General features: G+C 31.6%; 1 protein-coding gene and 1 pseudogene across 8 annotated transcripts in view; both read right to left on the bottom strand.

Moving 5' to 3' along the window:
* The window catches only part of Tomosyn (syntaxin-binding protein tomosyn), a 32,404-nt gene that overhangs the window by 6,319 nt on the left and 3,690 nt on the right, over nt 1-22,395 (bottom strand). For 2 of the 8 annotated variants that reach the window (XM_011155763.3, XM_011155761.3), the window contains 16 exons: nt 20,084-20,181; nt 19,108-19,290; nt 18,824-18,958; nt 17,900-17,963; nt 16,620-16,824; nt 16,465-16,540; nt 16,084-16,238; nt 15,705-15,996; nt 15,294-15,537; nt 14,833-15,083; nt 14,519-14,708; nt 8,926-9,222; nt 7,771-8,404; nt 515-640; nt 262-381; nt 3-128 (listed from right to left, as the gene is read on the bottom strand). In XM_011155763.3, coding sequence (XP_011154065.1) covers nt 3-128; nt 262-381; nt 515-640; nt 7,771-8,404; nt 8,926-9,222; nt 14,519-14,708; nt 14,833-15,083; nt 15,294-15,537; nt 15,705-15,996; nt 16,084-16,238; nt 16,465-16,540; nt 16,620-16,824; nt 17,900-17,963; nt 18,824-18,958; nt 19,108-19,290; nt 20,084-20,181 — 3,196 coding nt within the window. Of the gene's footprint in view, nt 1-2; nt 129-261; nt 382-514; nt 641-2,961; nt 3,398-5,347; nt 5,394-7,770; nt 8,405-8,925; nt 9,223-12,955; nt 12,983-14,518; nt 14,709-14,832; nt 15,084-15,293; nt 15,538-15,704; nt 15,997-16,083; nt 16,239-16,464; nt 16,541-16,619; nt 16,825-17,899; nt 17,964-18,823; nt 18,959-19,107; nt 19,291-20,083; nt 20,182-22,395 lie in introns of all 8 variants that reach the window. The other 6 variants (XM_011155762.3, XM_025297910.1, XM_025297911.1 and 3 more) reach the window with 6 other exon arrangements.
* LOC109504681 (putative uncharacterized protein FLJ37770) lies at nt 10,113-11,651 on the bottom strand (annotated as a pseudogene).

Raw genomic sequence — 22,395 nt, 5'->3', positions numbered from 1 at the left:
ACTGTTGCGTTCTTTGCCGTCCACATTTTCGTCTTTCCAAGACTCGTAGGAATATGGAATCAGAGCACCATTGCAATCTAAGAACGACATGGATAGGATACAACCCTTGAGTTTGAAAGTAGATCCATCTGCATAAAATGAAAGACATTTGAAATTCCATACTACATGATATAATCTTAATCATTAAAATATAGATGGATAAAATATGATATTTGACAACTGTGCTAAATATCGAATGTAGTATGAAAAAAATTTACTTACTACAAGTAGACACAACCACTGGATGAGCATGACGTTCTCCATGAGCAGGTGTATTGAATACAACAGTTTGTACAGATCCCAGAGACGTGCCAATCCATAAAGTTGGCAAACCGCTTGTATCTTAAAGAAATAATTATATTAATATAAATAATATGTACGGAGTGTTGTGTAGAAGGAGCTCCTCGAATATCTTAAATATATTAAAATAATTTAAGGTTTTTAAAAATGGAATATATATTGGACAATCACGTACCATTTTTTTTCGTATAAGAATCCGCAAATGTAAGGCAGCTTATGGTTTCTGTAGTGATATTCTCGAGAGACGACATGCTCGAGCTCCTTGATCGTTGGAAAGAGCCATCAAATTTATCTACCCGACCAGCAATCCAAACAAAAAATTACCGATTATTAATAGAATAAAAAACTTTCTCATTTTCTCGATTACTAAAAAGCATGCATAATGACCATTGAGATTATTTTTTACACGTTTGCACATCATCTTTACATAGTGTATATCGCAGAGTGTAACTAGCGAAGTCAGAACATTTATCAGAAATAGCAGCTTCAAGAGGACAGTAATAATAATGTTTGTGACTGAGAATGAAAATGCTGATTATGGCGATGATGATAATGATGATGATAATGATGATGACAATAATAATAATAATAACAGCGACAGCAACAACAACAACTATCACGAATTAAGATTCCTTGACTGAGCAGTTCCAATATGAATATCTTTCATACATTTTATACTTATCGGAACTTATGAATATCAAGTCAAAGTCATAAACTTACACACAACGCACAAAGACGCAGACACATTCGCACCTACACGTACGCACACACGCACGCATAAAGTGTCATACCAAATTAGCGCGCAGAGAGTAGCGTTTACAGACCTAATTATTTTAATTGAGGTATGTTAAATAGATGAGTGGTATAAGGAACCACTCTTGCATGCACGTGTCAAATATTTAAGTAATTTCTGTGGGCGAAAATATCGCCGATAAAACTGATCTTGTAATGTAAATGTAAGTCGGATCAAATCTATACATTTGATACAACTTATACCAATGTAAGCCTGTGGTGAAATTTCAAGAGAAGATCTGTAAGTTGCTCTTGATCTGATGTGTATGTTTTCAAACCATAAATAGTTTTGCACAGTAGTAACTGAAATACACAGTCGAGTATTTCTTGTTAAGTAACGTATCAGTTGTTGAACATAAGTAACATTCAGTATACTGCTTAACACCATATAGTATACATATTGCAAGATGAATACGTTCCAAATAAAATAAAAACTGGAACGCAACGTGAAAGAACTCAATAAAACTGAAATAAGTCTATTTGTAGAAGACTGGAGATTCCGATTTTATATGCATAAAATATTTTAAAAAGATTACATGTTAATAAACGTAAAGAGTAAAACGTAAAAAATAGGCTCTAACAAAGTTTGAAATTTTAAAAGAGTTGAATAATTGACGTAATTTTCGCGTAACATAACACAATTAAACACACAAATTAAAAATATAACATTAATGTATAAAGCAATCGGTTTGTAAATACGACAGAACTTATCTTAACGATAAAAATCTTGACGATAAAAATATTTGTTTTTTTCTTCCTTTTTAGTCAAGGTTGTAAGATATAAATGTTAATATATGGTCTCTTCGCGATGTACAATTGTTTGCACATTTATCTTGCACAGTCCATTTTATTATCGATATGTCGTATAGTGTGCATTTTTTAAATGTGCTTAGAAGTAATTATTTCAGATGCAACGTTAGACCACATCTATAAAAAGAAGCAAAACTCAAAAGTTTGCCACATAGGCGAAAACGCAAACAGTAGGGAAGAGTATCTCTTCGAGGGTGCAGTGTGACAACTAGAGATCACGCAATCCAGACGATGTGCCATTTTGTGTTTATTCAGAAAAGATCCGCTAGAGAGCACGTACAAGTTAGAAAGAAAGAGATGCATTGTAGTAAGAGCTACCGAAGTAATTTTCACATTCAGATCAATAAAGACCAGACAGTATCTATTGATTCTAACAAAAAAAAATATGTATGTCGTGCCGAGAGGATTTCAAGAACAACGTTGTTTACAATAATGTTAGAGACTTTACGAATAATCTGAAACGCGCATGGCATACTATAATAATGTTATTTTAACAAATACCATGGATGTGATATCAATTATTACTGAATTTTATTACTAAAATTATTACTGAAAATCGTGTGAAGTTTTCAAATAAAATCTGATAAAAGTTGATTTTAAAGAATAAAATATAGAAATAAAAATACCTTATATTAATAAAGTATCAGGAAAAGTTAAGCTCGAAAAGAAATATGTACGTGACAAAATTTAAAAAAATTCTAATTATTGCTTTATTTTATATTATTGTTCATATATATGTGTAATTAGACGCTGCTTGGAACAAAAAAAGATGGAGGAAAACGAAATACAGACTGTAAGTACCATACTGTAAGTAACAACGCTGCGCGAGAAATCCAGCACTCTTCGAGTTTGAAAAACTTTTTTGAGAAGAATCATTCTATTCATAACGAAAGAAACTGAAAGTCAAGCGGTCAGAGAGAAGAGTAGCTTTCTCATTCGGTGTTACAGAGATAGTTGGTGGTCTACGTAGTTCATACAGCATAAATAATTAAAGTTACAGTTGGCTGTCGATAATACTACCGAAGCTGCTATACTGTCTGGTGTTGGTGAGGATATTCTGGTAGTTCAAAGACGTTTGAGAAACGGCGGCAGCGCCCGGGACAGAATCCACTTCGAAGTGACTAGTAGCAGTACTCAGACACTTCTGGAGCTTCCTTATGCCTTGTGTGCGTGGGTGACGTGGATCTAACGCGACACCCTTGCGAGACACCGTGTTAATATCTTCATCCGTACCGCTAATCATGCCAACAGCACTACGAATACCCGAGCGAGTTATGCTAACACCAGCACTACATCCTCCAACACCGTCACTGTTGTAGACGTCGTTGCTGCCGCCGCCGCCACTGCCACCGCCACCGGTGCTACAACCATCACTATTATCACGAATGTCACTTCTCTCACCAACAACACCCACTGTACTTCTTCCTGTCATCGGCAATACGCACATCCCGTTCATCTACAAATCAGTGACAAGTCAAACGTAGAAGAAGCATACGACGCGATATCGCTGCTTTCGATTATAAAATAAAATTATGTGCGGACTGAGTTTTTTTGCGTGAAAATGTTTCAAGGAGATAGAACGCGGGCTTCTGTGAAACTTCCACTGAAACGAAGTAGCAGAAGTGCGTGGAGAAGCCATTTCCACTCTCATTTTCGATGACGATTGTTATATTGTACTTACGCATCTTACGCGATACATAAGATGTTATCGTTTATTCAATAGTAGTAAAATGTGTACACGAAGCTATTTCAACTTTTTTCCATATTTTAAAGAAAGATACATATATATATAGAGAGAAAAAGAAAAGTATAAAGATTCCCTTCTTTATTATAATATTAATTAGTTACGGTGAAATAAATTGAATTATAATCTTTTTATTATTTATGCTCAATGAAAGTTTTATCAAATGAAGTAACACACATCTGTGTACGTATTATAATTCGTAATAATATCATTAACAAAGTCAGATAAAATTGTATCGTAAATAATCATAAATAGATGCTGATGTACACATCAAGATAAAATATATCATTACGACAAATTCTGGATTATATAAACGTTTTCATAAAAGTTTTGTCGGTGTATATATCAACACACACCCATACATACATTCACGCTACATTCACGCGTGCGTGTAAACACGCACGTATACATACACGTTGTGTGATATATATATATAAAATAAATTCCCACCCCAAAAATCAAAGATATTATTAAATATAATAATGAAGCTGAAATGATAACTTAGATATATATTTGAACTAGAATAAAAATGTTTAACAATGTGGTTATTTTAGCTGTTGATTGTTTCATAATACTTATATGTAAAAAAGACTATTCTATATAAATATTATTCATTATTAAATAATATATGCACGCATATATGTATATGCGAAAATTTGCCTTAAGGAATAAATACTTATAAAATTATTGGAAGTTTCATTAAGCAAAATCTTCAAAAAAATTAGATCTTTTCCTTTTATCTCGTATCTTTATCACGTTGCACGGACATAAACAATAGAGATCCCTTCATAAGAACAAATCGAAATTTCCTTTTGCTTAAAAGAACAATTTCGATTATTTTTTCGACTATTCGAAAAGTCGAACAAATTTTGTACGGAATAATAGTCATTGTTGTTGTCTGTATATTGTCTATATTAAGGATGACGTTATGGAAGATATCGTAAAAGAGACACGTTGTAATGATAAATATTGCAAAACGCCTGCTTTTGTATATATCTTATACTAGTTCGCTATGTGGAATATCAGCATATTATGCAGAGTCCTCTATAGCAGTCAGTCAATGTCGAAATAGAAAGAATGTGGGGACTTGCAAAGCGTCCTGTAAAGAGTAACTGCCTACGACACGCATTAATATATATACACATATATATATACACACATACACACACACACGTATATATATATATATATATATATATATATAACTTTCCTCAGTAAAGAAAAATGTAGAGATGACTTTGTCTTGTTGTCATTGATGATGCCACGACCATCAGTGTTATTATTATTACTATTGCTATTTGCGTGCAAACCATCGAAAAATCTCCAAAAGCTTTAAAAGCAATGTTGTACCGAGAGAAAGGTGTCTGTGGATAATATACAAGAGTAATTATTGGAAATATAAGAGAGAAGTCATACGCGTTGGTTGTATGTATAAATTTAAAAACAAATGAAAATATGTTTAATATCGATCCCATCTTCTTCAGGAATAAATAAATAATCCGCGTTTTTCGCATTATTGTCACCGAGCTACATGACAAAAAAATACTGTCTGTCAATTTGTAATGTGTAACTGTATATCTTGACTGAGACCTTAGTATCAAGGAGTGTACTTTTCTCTCGGTTGTAAGACAACTGCCAAAATATGAAAAACCTTATTTTTACCTGAATCGAGCTTGCTGTCAGGGAAGACCGCAAAATTGATTTGAACCTGAAAAAGTGTTAAAGTAGAATCTTTTCAAATTCGCATTGCAGTGTAAAGTGTGGATGAAAGACTTGTCGCTGGTACGAACAGGGTCGAGTTACTTCCTGTTGATATTCCCGTGGGAATATTTCCCAAAATTTGCGAGCATAAGATCAATGTTTGCAAGGAATAAACGTAGCCATAAAACTTGAAACGAGGTTGACACCAATGGATACCAAGGATCAAACGGGAGTAATGCACTCTCAAAGTATCTACTATGCATTCCAGGTACTGGTAACCTAAGGGTAAGAGAATACTAGAAATCTTAAGTATGATGGCGTGTATCTGTTTGTTGACCTATTAATCGATCATTAGAATAAATGAGTTGTAAACTAAGAATTGTTTAGATAAGAGCTGGTTTAGATAAGAGCGATAAGATAATTCCTTAAGGGAACACAATCGATGCGATTTAATAAATACGTAAGAAACGTTGACATATTTTCGTTTAATATGGATTTTTCGGAAAATAGTACCAGAAACACCATATCTGTGAATGCAAATTCAACATGTAACAACGCAGAGATGTTTGCGGCAAAATTTCTGTTTGCACATTTTACAACATAATTCATCGCAGTCTGCCCAATAGTCTTACAAATTTGTATCTTGGTTTTTGTATGAAGAACAACGGAACTTGTATCTATTATACTAAGGCGTAACACTGACCTTGTCGCTTAACTAATAGTTTATAAATTTGAAAATTTCTTGCTTATGCGTGAACTCATAGTGCATGTAGGCATTTTCTGGCCGAAATCAGGGCTATGTTTTATGGAATTATCGTTTTCAGCATATATCGCGCATTACCCTCTAATAGAGAAATGTCTGCACTCTTCTACAAATTTTGAGATTGTTTCTTCATTATCGAAGGAACATCGACACACTTCCCACAATCTTGATGAGTTTTTATCGTAATTATGAATAAATTTATTGACTGACCATTATATTAGACTCTACATTTTGCGTGACCAGATCTTACAGCAATCTCTTATTCCACATAACTATATGGAATTATAAAAAAAGTATCCATTAACCAATTACGTTATATTTTAGTAAATCTTGTAATCAATGGAGTTTTACAAAGCTTCTATTATCGAGTTCTTGTATGCAAAGCTTTGTTTAAAAAAAAGCGATAATTATAAATAATCATCTCTTTTATTCCATTAATATCTAATAGTACAAGAAATAAGATGATCGCGGAAATTATATTTATATTTAAATAAAAATTATATAAATGAGACAATAAATAAATACGTAGTATATATATGTAAGTAATTACTTTCATACTGCATATTCAAACACATGTAACACATGCCCTTGAAATACATGATGAACATGAAATAAATTGCTACTGTTCAGACTTTTAATAAAATATAGGGATATGTATCAACAATATTTAAATTGCATTTTAATAGCATTACTAGTCTGATGAATTCTATTAGACATGCAATAAATAAAATATACTAATAATGAATAACTATAATATGAAAATTTGCGGATTATTTCATTTAGTTTTATATATATAAATATATCGTTTTGATTTATGTGAGATATATATATATATATATATATATACATATCGTTTTATAGAAAAAGAAAGAAAGAAAAGCTATTAATATATAATATATATATCTATTTATATAATCTATTGTTCATAATGTTTAGCATTTTCTTAAAGTTTATCATGATTCTTTTATAAGAACTCACGCGATAGAAGTGCTTGTTATTAACTAAATTGACTGATGTGTGTTTCACATAAACCTTTGATGATGACATGTTATAATGAGATCCAATATTGAGTAAATAAATGAAAATCATTTTATACTTTATTGTTACATATGCAGTTAAGTATCCAACTTTTGTGATTAGCTATATAAATAGGTCAACATTAAATCTCATTAAGTTTCAAATGTATGAAGTTATATGTTGAAAACTGGAGATTTGTGTTTGATCAACCAATTACAATAATTTACCCAATCTTGGCGGAGATGTGATTAGAATGAATCATGTAAATATTTCTTCTGAAAATAATCTTGTACGCATCTAAGAGCATCCTAGGCCTTTTATTAATAAAAAAAAAAAAAGAAAGAAATAAGAGGCAGAAGCACGTCCAGGACCAGCCGAGCTCTCTCTATGGTTAGTCTACACCCACCACATGTTCGCAGTCACAAATATAGATGCAGAGTTTCATTGTTAAATCGCACACTTCTCGATCAAGAAAGATTTTGACCGTTAATGAGATTAATTTTACGCACACATTCACACTTAACGTGAAAATCTAATTAAGTCATATCTCTAAGGACACACGGACGACACATAGCGCTCTTCTACATTAATTACAAACACTTACTGAATCTTCTCATAAGATTGCAGGTGAACGATTCGGAGGTAACGTTCTCTTCGCACCTTAGGTCGCAAATAGTCATCTCATTCTTGGAAAATTTCAAATTTGGCACTGAGAGCAAGCGATTGTCTCTTTTCGTTTGTTTCATCTTGGCGATACGTCTCAGTCTTGGTGGTTTTACTTCGTGCTCAGGTAAAGATAAATTCATTGGCCTCACTGCCTCAGTTTTCATATTAATATTGTCGTTGTTCATCGTCATTGTTGTTGTTGGTGTCGTTATCGTCGTCGTCATCGTTGTCATCGTCGTTGACATTGTCGTCGTTGTCATTGTTGTTGTCGTCGTTATTATTGTCATAATCGTCGCTGTTGTCATTATTGTCTTTGCATCTGTGCTTTCTATTGGGCTTCTGGTATCTTGAATGTCTCGCTTTCCATCGTGTATCTGTGGATTGTCACTTCCAGAGGACTGATTTTCCGGCGATAAGGAGGATTCAGAATCAATACTTTCAACCGGCGATAGTGAACGACTTGTGCTGGCTGCTTCATTCATGTTGCAGTAAAATACAGAAGACTTTTGGCTGCCAGTATCGCTGCTTATTTGTTGGCACTGGGGTACTTGCATGAGCCCCGATGATGAGCTCTTTCGAAAAAAATAAAAACATATGTTGTAAATTATAAACGACATTAAATCTACGAAACAAAAGGACGTGCTACTATCGAGTATGGAAACTGGTTTCCGGTATTCGGCAAGCGCTTCGAGTTTATAAGATAAAACATATTTTTGATAAAGTTATAAGCTGAAAAAGAAAGATGTTCGATGATTTTATGTCATTATTATGCTACAGTTGTGAATACATATCATAAATATTATGAAATGCGTATATATAGCGATGTGTGATGGCCGTACTTTAATATATACAGCAATATGTTAATATGTATAAGCATAGCTGATAAAATATAGTAGATGAAATGTAGTAAGACTTTCATTATTTAAACGCGTCATGGTGTTAATCAAGCATATACAATAAACATTTCGCGAAGACGTAATCGAATAGTAATAGAAATACAAAAAATTTAAGATTACTGAATTTTGCGTGTCGACATAGACTCGCAAAGTTATTTGCTTTAACATAAAGAACGATAAATAAAGCATACAAGTACCCCATTTTGAGAAGATACCAAGGATGGTGTAAAAGTATTTTTTATCTTCAAATCAACCTTGCTTAGTTGTCTCTTGAGACTAAATCTCTTCCAACCTTGACTTTTCTGACATTCGTCGCCATTAGGAAGATTCCCTGTCTTATTAGGTTCGTTTATGGATTCCTCTCCACTTGGTTTATCCTTATTGATCTTTGTCTGACTTTCATTACGAAGACATTGTTGCTGTTGTACTTGTTGTGTAGAATCTGCTATCCTTGTGATTGTTGGCTCGGATTCCATTGTGGATTCTCGTTGACTCTGATGAATTTAAGATGTTGGACTTTGTACGGTCAATCAGTTCGCAGACAAAAAGAAGTAACATATATATTTGACCTATCTCTAAGAACTCTAAAGATGTTTCTGTGCAATTTTTGCGCTTGTGTTCCGTAAGTGTTCACCAAGTGGTGTAGACTAATCCCTTACATCGTGCTATTACATGATCTGCCGTATGTGTAAGCAAACACGTTAAATTGTAATATGCCTAAGACGAAGAGCAATATTAAATTTCAACAAAAAATTATTCTGATGTGTATGTGGTCACTTGTCACTTTCCTAGGCTCAAGATGAATGTGAAAATCTTGTTTTGAAGAGTGCAGACAGGCTAAAATGACATTCAATTTTGATACAAATGAATTCGTCTGCCTATAAACTAAATGCCTAAGATGCTCATAGAAACGTAGACTTCTGTATTTGCAACTTCGCTGAATAACAAATCACGCACACACGCACGCATACGTGCACACTCACGTAGTATATATAGTATATATTATACATATATATTCTATACATACACATGTTATTAACATTTATATTTACTGAGCCTATACGCGAATATAAATATTGCAAAAATAATCGGTCACCTTCTTTACAGAACAGAATTTAGTAAGTATTCAGTAAGTAGTTGAACTATTTTTTATTAGTAACTTTCACCTCACTTATTTTAAAGATAAATGAAATGTAAGAGATGAACTTAAGTGACACTTTATATAATGTATGCATTACATCAGTAAGATGGCAGTACCAAATAATGATACAAATAAAACGAGCATATATAGAGGCATATACAAAAATGTTACATGTTTATATAATTAATTAGCAAAAGCAATAATACAAATATAGATACTGCACCATTTGACAAATTCACTTGACAATTATAATAAAGCGAAATAAAATTATAATTTTTACAAACATTCACAAAATTTTGTGCCACAAAACAAAATATACATTAAATTATTTCTGGAACAGTTTTATTAGCAACTGATCTAATTTGTTTTTTTTTATTAACCATTACATATGTACATAATCTAACTGAAACCAAACTAAAAAATAATTATACACAGTAATACGAGGTCTGTCTTAAAAATATCCGACCTTTGCCGGCATCATGAGAAAGAGCTATTCCGGAGTGATATGAACAACGTCGCCTTCAAAATAGTTTCCTTCTAAAGCAATGACCTTCTGCCAACAGCTCCCTCGTCGCATTTCGCTTTATTTTCTCGACATCGTCAAATCTTTTGCCCTTCAACGGATGTTTCAACTCAGGAAATAACCAAAAGTCACACAGGGCTATATCTGGACTGTACGGAGATTGACGAAGTTAGACAATGTCGTGTTTAGTTAAACTCCTGGATCAGGTGAGATGAATGAACAGGTGCGTTATCGTGGTGCAGAAACCAGTTCTCACTTTTCCACAAATGCAGACGTTTCCTTCTCACTGCGTCACGCAATCGTTTAAGAACTTCCAAGTAATACTCCTTGTTTATTGTGCGACTTTGTGAATATGTGAAACATATTCATGGTGTACTACATAGTGTACAACACCTTCCTGATCGAAGAAAACAGTGAGTATTGCTTTCACGTTGCTCCGACTTTGACGCGCTTTCTTGGGTCGAGGCATTGCGAAGATTGTGCTTTTGTTTCAGGGTCGAGCCATAAACCCATGTTTCATCGCCAGTAATAATTCTTTTAAGCAACTCTGGATCTTTGTTGATGGATTTCAGGATGTCTTCGGCAATTTCAACTCGAGAATTCTTTTCATCTTCCGTAAGCACTCGTGGAATGAATTTTGCAATCACGCGACTCATTCCCAGATCTTCAGTCAATATTCGAGAAACAATAGTTTTTGGGATTCCAAGGTCTTTTTCTAACTCTTACACAGTCAAACGACGATTTTTGTTGATTGCGGATCGCACACGTTTCACGTTTTTTCCGCTGTTTTCGACGTTGAAAATCTGCCGGAACAAGGATCACTGTCCACTGATTGTGAGACACGGCCATTTTTGAACCGTCTAAACCATTCTTTTATTTGTGTGTCACTCATAGAGTCATTACCATAAATTTTACGGATCATGCCGATTATCTCGGAACATGTGTAGCCAAGTTTTTGGCAAAATTTAATACAAATTCTCTGCTCGACTCGTTCAGTCATTGTGAAATGCGACGCTCGGAGTTTTCGACGCTCACACAACTGCATACCGTTGCCGACTGAACAGTTGTTGGGTCGTGCCGCTTGGTGGGGATATTCCTAAAGATCCACCTTAAATACTGAATATCTATTTTCCACAATAGGATAGCCAAGGACAAAGATATATGCAGAGGTCGGATACTTTTGGGACAGACCTCGTATATCAAATGTCAATATTTCTAAAACCAATACTTATTTTGCTTGTAAACTTCTAATTAAAACATAAAATATATATTATATTATTATATCTAATAAAAAAAGATACAGAATATTTGATGAAATCAAATAATTTTACTTGTAACATTTGTGTATACGGGTGTACTTTTAATCACCTGTTAGAATTCTCACCAATAATTGAGTAATGCTGATATTTACTGATGTGATGTACATATACAGCTGAAACATGTAATTATCATTACATAAATACATTTTGATTATGTTGTAAAATCATTGTACATTTAAGATACTTTTTTTTAGTTAGATTTTTTTTAATGTTATTACTTGTTAAATATACGTTCTGATAACTTTTCCATTTTTCTCTAACATAGTACCACAATATATAATACTAGCAATCAAATGTTACTTTACCAAAAATACAACATTAATTAATTTTAACTAATATAAATCGAAACGTGTGTATATACAGAGTTCCCGCATAAGAATATTATTCGGTAATAATATTCTATTTTTAACGTTTCCTTGGTATCATCTTCAAGCATAATTACTCTTGATAAATGGTGCTTTTTCAGCTCATTTTTGATTTCAGATTTGTTGACAAACTTTTCATAATTTTATATATGATACATATATATTAAATTACTTGAACATGGAAAGTGTTTGATGAATAATTTAGGTTCTGAATATATTTCTTCTCATGCATTATTATGTATATCAATAATAATTTTTGATGATATGAAAATATTATAAATCATATCATCGTATATCATTACTACACATATATAGATGTATGTGTTTGTTTGTTTGTGTATGTGTACACGCACATACGCATATATACATATTATACACCACACACACAAATACATATACACATATATATATATATATTCTCAAGGAAAATTAATTATAAGTTATAACGTCAACTTATGTAATAATACTTACATACTTATTACTTTGATTACTTTAATTACTTACTTTATGTTACTTTATTACTTTGATGATACGTTTGTAAATTTTGCATTTACATTTATTATATAAAATCTATGCACATGCATAGATTTCATCAAACGTTTATGTGAGAACCATTTGTTATCCTTATTATCTATTAAATAACTACATATCTAGCACTGCTTTTAACTATATTTTTCCTACTCCTTCATTTTTCAATCAGTATTCAATTTCTACATTCAATGTTTTATCACATTTTAATTACATATTTATTAATAAAAACCAAATATTATACTATCGATTTCTACCTACTCAAATAAGATTAATGTTTTTAATAGAACAACATTGCACAAACAAAGAAACTATAACAATTTTTTTCAACAAAAATATATATGATCTTACTTGTTTCAATGGTAGACACATAGTTAGCTAAATATTAAATGCAAAATATATATTAAGTATAACAAAAAAGACCATTGCTTCTTCATGTATACAAAGTTGTAAAATTGTGAAAAAGAAAAAATATTTAACATTAATTATATGTTAATCACACAGCTGACTTTCACATAGCTGAATTTATTCATTATAATTAGAAAAGTTTTTAACAATGAAATGAAATGAAATATAATATTAATATTTTTATTACCTTAATATCTAGCATCTTAGATATATTGGTGTTATGTAATCTATGTTTGTGATAAGTTTTTATTTTTTTGGCACATAATATGCAAGGTAAGAAAATTATGAAAACATAATTTATAAATTTATATTTTTAAAAATTTATATTTTTATACAAAATTTTTATAAATTTTCAGCACATGGAAAATGACAAGTTTGACCAATAGTTTTCAATAAAATTATTCTTTGCAATTAAAAATACTTTATAATACATTTATTTAATCGCGTATTTTCATCCAACTTAACAAATAAAAAAATAAGATTAAATGCATTATTAAACCAAACATTAATTTTCTTAATAAAAATAAACTAAAAGTACGGATTATTTTGCCCAAGATACAACTGTATTTTAATTCCTTCCAGATATGTATATAAATGATACTATTCAGATAAAAATAATAGAAATATATAATGCAATAAGTATTTAATATTTCACATACAGTTGTATTCTGAATGCATATGTTACTTGATATCTTATATTGATATCTTAGTAATATTTTCTTACTATCCAAATTTGATTGCAATATAAATAATTTAATAAGTAACATTTTCTATCTATTTAAAAAAATATGTTATATTTATGGTTGTAGTAATAAAAAAATAAGTGATTAATAAACTAAATGATATAATTTAATTTTTTCATGCTGAAAAATATTGAATCTGAAATCTAATGATGTCCATAATTATGTTTATAGTTTTAATGTGCTTTGATGTCAATAAAATTGGGCAAATTACGTTTGTTACTGTACATCATTGTATTAACTAATTTATAGAATGTTTCTGATCAATTATTAAATGTTATGACGACGATCTCCTCTGTTAGAAATTATTAAAAAATATTACATAGATAAAAATATTTTCATCTAAGAAGTCATTAGCTCCGCTTCAGGTTTTATATATGCACACGTACCCATGCGCTCATATAATACGCTAATAATCATTTTTCTCGAAACACAATATAATTGTTTCGTTAAGACTTTATATTTCTAGCGTTGGAAAAACAGGATGTTCCATTGAATTATGAAATTTTAAATTATGATATTCTCTGCACAAACATGACTCTCTCATAACCACAGCAATTAAATTATATAAATATCTTATAATCATGCAATGAAGAATAATGTTGGTATTTGAACAAAGCAAAATGCAAGACGCTAGGATATAAAGATTCCAAGAGAGGTTTCCCTAAATGAAATAAAGGAGTAGAAATTTGGGGAAATGGTTCTCTGGGAAATATATATATGTCAAAATATACATGGTTCTAGTAACAAAAGAAATGCATTTTACCTGATCGGTACTCGGGCTTCTTGCTTTGTCCTCATTTTCCCGTTTGGATTCATCCTGCCGTTTGGGACTACGCAAGACACGTTGGTAAGGATCAGCACCACCTCCAAGATCACTAGTGTTCAATACAATCAAAGAAATCTTCTGCACGATATCCACTATCACTAAACCGGACTCGTTTCCATAGGCCAATCTAAATATTAGAATATTCAACTTTGGTATTTTTTATGACACATATACAATGGTTGCTAAGTAAGTTCTTTTTTATTCATTGTGTGCGTGTATGTGTATATATGTGGATTATGTTGCACACTTACAAGCCATATGAAGAATTTAAACTAAGCGACGTTATATTCTCAGGTTGTTCTCCACTGGGTGCTGTTGTCAAACAAATCAATGTTGCTTGAAAACCAGCAGCTCTCTTCTGCAAACCCGTCTTGATTTTGAGTGGATGATTAAAATCTGTATTTCTTGATTCCACATTTCCCACGATGTTCCCAGTCGCTGGCGATTCATGGTCCGGTGAATCTTCTCTCCCTGGATCTGCCGTTAAACATATCTCCAAGGTCTGCAATATTTAAAAAATGTGAAAAATAAAATTGGTGTGAAGTAAATGCAATAAGTTTAGATAAGATTTAATATAATGAAGATTTAATATGGTTAAATATCCGAATAAGGAAAACATCGAAAAATAGTTGTTACGACCGTTCCCATCATTTTATTGTACAATTTAAATTTATTAGTAATAGCGTACGAAATAAAGAGTAGGATAACTTACCACTACTTCGGACATACTTTCAACCTTCTTAAACTTAAACAATATGACGTGTTTGCCGCTTCCTGCAATAGCTAATTTCCGACTTTCGGGACAAAGAAAAATAAGTTGAATCGCTAAAGGATCTTCCTCGGAATCTATACTACGTGTTCTGCTCTTTTCGAAAAGTTTTGCTGTTTTTAGTTTATAAAGAACTTGCAGCGTTCCCGCTGAAGCGTCCCAAAATTTTATACTGCCATCGGCATGCCTGTGATCATATATAAATGTAAAAATTTAAGAAATATTCTGATCATTATCTAACTTATAATAGAAAGAAACATATATCTATATATGTAGTTTTAAATGCAACTATAAATAATGAAAAGAATAAATTTATCATCTGTTACTATAAATATATATCTATGATAATATTACCCAGTGAGGATAATCTCGTTATAGCTACTAGAACTAGAACTCCATTCTCCGCCGGAAATAGGCCACTCTTTCTCGCTAAAACCAGTTTTCTTTTGCGACTTAGATCCAACTGAATAAAATGCTGGTACTAAGTCTGAAGGACAATCCGCAAAATATGCACAACATGTTACAGGAGATTCATGAATATCCATAGGATATGGATTCTCAAAACAAGGGAATCCGGGAGTTAACAAATCTATCACAACCAAGTCATTTTGTAATAGAACAACAACAGCGTAAGGATCTTGAAAATCTGAAAAATAATAAAAAATAATAAATTTGAAAAAAGCAACACAATAATCATTATATAATAATTGTTAAAGTGCGTGTTTTACTGTACCACTAGCCCATGGACTATCACACAGCGTTACAAAGTCTACAACATTATGTTCCATTTCGAGTACCGTAGTAGTTTTCCCATGTATCACTGTAATGCTCGGTATTCTCCCAGTAGTATCACATGCCAACCCACCAGAAAATATTACATATGCTTCCCTAATAAAAATTTACATTTAACTTGTTAATAATGCTTTGAAATTAATGGCCGGTTATATTTAGTAAACTTATTTTGATCATTGAATAAACAATTTCCACATACATATATGCGCACGTGCACATATATATATATATATATACACACATATATGATTATTTATTATTAATTATTGTATTATATAATAACAATATATATAGATAAATGAATAATTTAAATATATGTTACCCGGCTCTTGATAATTTCCATTCTACTTTTTGAATGGGTTTGCAAGATTCAGGCTCTCCGTCTTTAGTGGACTTTGCTATAAAATAGCCATTAATGTGCAATTCTTGTAAATAATGATAATATATAATAGAATTATATTGTTATTGGAATCTCACCATGTGGGAACGTTACGTTAGTTGGCTTTAATTGTCGAATAGTCCAAGTTGAAAGAGAACCATCCGTGTGACTACACATAAATTGTTTACCTTCATGATGCCATGTTATCGATTTTAACGGCTCGTCGGTCTGACACCTGTAGTCAGCATTCTTTGTTTTTAAATCCCAAAAAACAATTTGTCCAGTCTCATATCCTATGAGCATCTGAAAACAAAACATATCCACACGTATGAAATGCACATACTGTTATTAAAAGTTTATACATTACTTGGAACAAGAAACATGTGGGCATCACAATAATGCATTTAGCGTATACATAAAGAGATATACATAAAGAGATTGAATATAAAGAACACGGTAATATATCGATATTGTTTGTAATATTTATGAGGAGGGTACAACTCAGAAGATAATATAATCGTATGATATGTATGGATTATTGAGGAAGAACGAATCACGTAGACAAAGACCTCCGTAATTGGAGACAAAATTAGAAGAACTGAGGCAGATATTTATGTTGCACATTTACTTCGTAGTCGACACAATGTGAACTGTAAAAAATTATAATATAATTAAATTATCATTTACTAAAATTAAAAGTTTATGATTAAAAATTCTTTAATAATTCGTATATTATATGGATGTTACATTATAAATCAAATATGCAACATCAAAAATAAAGGGAGGTTGCAAACACAACCCGTGTGTAGCCTGTCTAATGTTTTATCATATACTCATGATTTCACAATCAGTACGTAAATATAAGATATATCTCTATGAAGGCTGTAATAGAAATGTTATTATATAAACCTTCAACTAAAGGACATAAAATGTGTAAAAAGATGAGTGATTATGTTCGCGGCATGACTTTTATTCGTATCACAATCAACTCATAGAACCAGTTTATATCCATTTTTACTGGTCATGATGCCGACTATGATAATAAACATGTTAATTGATAAAGAATATAGATTTTCCCCACTCTTCCCCTTCTCTCTTCTTTTTCATTCATTTTTTATAAAATGGACGTTATCGAGATTCATTTTTATATGCAATAGTGATAGCATGCATGCATGCACACGTACACATGCAAGCACACACTTGCATTTATTTGTTTGAATGTCAAAAAATAATACGAGTTTGTAAAAAATATCGAAGAAACGTCAATGTCACGTAATACGTCTCTCTTACATATGTCACGACAAAATTGTACGTTTATCGTGAAATTATGAAAAGGATGGAATAACAATGAAAAAAACATACTAAAAAACACGCGTACCTTGCTCAAATCTAAAGGATTATCACTCAAGTGTACTACAGCACCAGGATGGGTCTTTCTAGATCTGAAAAATACATATATATATACATATATATGTATATACACACACATATCTGTGGAATTATTATTGCGTGTGTTATTGCAAAGCATATATAAAACTTGCCTGTGCAAACTTTAATTACTATGTTTCATTATAACTTCATCTCATGTGTCTCTGTATTTTAACTTATTTATTACAATATATTTATTCAATGATATCGATAAATTAAATGCAGAAGAATAAACTTTATCAATATACACGAAGAGATCGTGACAATAACATTTTAGGATAACAGAAATTATAGGAATTAGTGGAAACGGGATCTGAAAATGCACTTCACTCATCTTTTCAGATATATTCCTAAAAGAAATTCGAGGCAAAGAGCAACCTGTTCAACCTGTTCATCAACTTGCAGCAAATTTCATTAAAACGGTACCTAATAAATCAAGCGTTAATAAAAACTCTGAGCACATTTCTTATATTTTTTACTAGTGACATACTATGCAATACTTCATATTTTAATTAAGAAATTCTTTTGTCGTTGAAACTAATTACATTGAGCCTTAATAGTCACCTACTTCCAATTACTTACCTTGAAGCTTATAAAATCTTAAACATATGTGTGTGTGCGTGTGTGTATGCACGCGCGCGCACGAGCATACACACATACACACACACCATTAATGAAATTAAAAATATTGAAGAAATATTAGCATATGGAATTCATTTACCACATGCGTTTATCAACAGCATAATATTATTAAATATAGATATAATTTGTTTTTATCACATCGGCCATCTTACGGATACATATTTAAGTGTATCTACTACTTTACACGCATATTAATTACTTAAATGCAATTAATAAAGATATATAGACTTACACTTCAATAGCCTTGTTCCAATTAATTACATATCCGGATAAAACAAATGTCTCAATGTGCAGTATGTGGATGTTTCCTCGTTCTGTTCCGACGTACAACCATTTACTTTGAAGCGGTAGATGAATACAAGTAATTCTGTCGAGAATAAATTATATCATTTAAATCGCCAATATCACCACCAGAAAATTCAACATTTAATTTAAATATGTATGTAAAAATAATAGAAAGAAATTCAAAGTATAAAATATTGAAAAAGTCATCAGTAACGCATACTAATGACCAACCTGTCTCTTTGAAATTTTAGACTTTGTACGACCTGCGGTATCTTCTGACGAAAGTTCCATAAATGTAAAGTATCGTCTGCTGTTGCAGATACTAATGCTCCTTCATTGATCAAAAACTGTAGTTGTATCACAGCGCTACATCCTTCATGCTTAACATGCACATCTACACCCGGTCTACCTAAACTGTTTTTCCCAAATATCAAATTTATTGAGGAAAATAAAAACCATATATCAAATACATTGCAAAATCACTACAAGAGCTATATGTAGTATGTAATATGTTAGCAATGTAACAATTTGATGTATTTATAATGAAACATAAATATCCTCTTTTTATTTTTCCTCGTCGCAATACCGTAATAATACTCGAGATATCACAAAAATAAAAATATCAAATGTTGAAGGTTTTTAATGTAAAAAATATTTTACTGGTAGCTGAAACATTTATTAATTTATTAACTATTATTCGAGAAGAAAAATAAACTCTTTTAAAATGTGAAACACACAAATTTTACTTGTATAAAAGTTGATAGTGCGCTTGTTAGAATTTTTCCACATATAGTGATCGCGTTTATTGCGGTAGTTAGTGCGCCCATCGAACTGCGATGAGCATCTATCGCTACACTTTAACCGTGATAGATCGATAAAACCACTGACGTGAAAAACACACGGTCGAAGAACCACAAGCCGACAGGACCGTGTAATTAATTCGCTAAAATTGTACAAACCGTTCATCACCGAATTTTCTTTTTTTAGGTAACATAAAAGCGCGTTAAAGAATATAATTAATTATAGTCTTCATGTTTGACAAAATGCAGAGTTTCAAGTAATTGTATACATTTTACAGCAATTGTGCTTCTGAATTAATATAATCGTTTACAGGAGAATATGATGAAGATGAACAGAAAGAGGGATATATATATATATATATACTTAATAACGGTATGTTCGTATCAACGATAACGTCAAAGGATACATCCTGAGGGATCCTGACTTAGTGCCAATGGCTAGGAGCCTTTGAACTGGGTCGAATGCCAACGCTGTCGGTTGATGCGGGAAGCCATGTCTGAATGTCTGCAACATAAAAGGCATCTGTTTCATGCCATCTTTCCTGCTTTGGTCGTCTGAAAGACTATTCATTCCTGCAAGGGGTTGCGGAGATATATCAAACGAGGGACAGTATTGTTTCACGAGCTTCTATTGTGTACTCCGTGGACAATCTAGCTGCTGTTAATTCTATACTTTTGTTATGATACGTTATGATACATAAATGTTAGTGATATATATTATTCGTCGTAGATTTTAAAGTCAGTAATTTATTTTATCAGCAGTCTTATATGTATCTTAATGTTCGATAAAGATCTTCGTTAAGAGAAAATGACATGGAAGAAATAAAACTAAACGCAACTTTCCTCCGATTTCTAAAAACGTACATTCCTTTATCTTAAAAGACATATTTATTTTTATATGAATAAGATTTATGTCACACACATAAAATAATAATAATGTGTTTGCGAAAACGGCAAGGCTCGTAAATTCACCATACGCAATACACTTGCAAGATAACACTTATCTAGACGGCATAAGAAGTATTTAAAAAATGCAAAACAGGGAGTAAAACAAACTTACTCTCGAGTCATTGTCATATTATACTCGCAAAATTAAGAACGCAATACATGAACTAAGGCTCCGATAAAAAGATTCCGATGTGCGCTTGTGATACAAAAGAAAATGTAAAAAATATGAAGTCCGATAAGTGAACGATCGATGGTCGCATAGATGAACAAAGGAACTTGATTTAAAGTTATTGGTAACTAGCTGAAAGGGAGAAGAGCGTCGACTGACGAATATATGCTTCGAGATCGATTTTGGTGCAGCGAGACTAGACTACTGCTTTTCGCTGTTCGTGAAAACTGCCCTCGTTCCATTTCACCGGCCACCACCACCGCTAGAGAAGTAGGTTAAAATACGATGATAGGAAAGTTACGAGAGCACCCAGCAGCACCTGCCCTACTCCAATGCCCGATTTTGAATCCCCGAAGGCACTCTTTAGTAATTTCTGCTGGACCAGTGTATGACACTGGTTACTCATTATTAATATTGCAAGACATAATTTTGAGGTAAAAACATTGCATTGTGACAATAATAAAATATATTCCAAATACAAAATAGAAAATAATATTTTGCATGAGAATATTGATTTTTTAAATATATTACAATTAAGTTACAAGATACTGATTTATAGTATATTTATAGTATATTATATTTAATGAAATCCAACGACAATTAAATCGCTTGTTTAAAAATTCGAAAAAAATCACGTTTCATTTAAACAGTTTGTCGTAAAATTTCATTGCAGAGAATGCACTTTTGCGGTCGTAGAAATTAATTCGTTTTATAATGGTAATGGCTGCAATAATGGCAACGATGAATTTGAACTAACGTTGAGTAGAAAGCGTTTTATATTCAATTGTGTTATTACACTATAATTAAATTACGGCAATATATATAAAACATATTAAGCAACGTATATGAACCTGTAAAGTTTGCGTGTGCGATGTATAATTTGCAAATTTCACTAATGTAATCACTTTTGAAATAATAATTATTTCATCACATCAAGATTTAAAATAATTAACCAATCACAACAAAGAGCAAATGAGAACTAACTCGCTAGTGTACATTATCGCATATTTTTAAATATTTAAAAGAGGATATTGATCTTTTTTTTACCTGACTTTTTGTCATTACTAATAATTAATTGTATTATTGGCTTATGTTAACATATCAAATTATTTGTTATTCATTAAATAATAATTCGCTTGAGTTTACACGTTTGGCAACAACCAATGCCATTTTCGAGATGTGATGAAAATGGAATAGGACAAGGACAAAATTGATGTCTGATTTGGTTCAGAAGTTACAACAATGCGTATATAGGTGATGTAGTGAAATGATAGGTACAACAAAACATACACAAGTAGCGTATAGCATCGACTCAATATCAAGGTTAGTGTCAATTTCCCACTAGTAAAAACTGCCGCGCGTGCGTTAGCTTCTACTCTATTCTTTTTATAGGTGCTTTTTCCTACGGGTATATTTTTATAAGTTATATATAATATAAGATGTCTGTAAGGAATTGTTACGTACTTTGTTTAACATATTAACAGTATTCCTCTCTTTATATCAATTATATATATCATATATATATCAAAATGTATATTTTAATTTAGGATTTTAATACAGGATTACTAATATAGAAATTATTTGAATTTGTTAGATTAAATT

The sequence above is a fragment of the Harpegnathos saltator genome, unplaced genomic scaffold, assembly GCF_003227715.2.
Source record: "Harpegnathos saltator strain DR-91 unplaced genomic scaffold, Hsal_v8.6 scaffold192, whole genome shotgun sequence".
Lineage (NCBI taxonomy): Eukaryota > Metazoa > Arthropoda > Insecta > Hymenoptera > Formicidae > Harpegnathos > Harpegnathos saltator.
The sequence above is the reverse complement of the archived record's forward strand: the minus strand, read 5'-3'. Positions and strand labels throughout refer to the sequence as shown.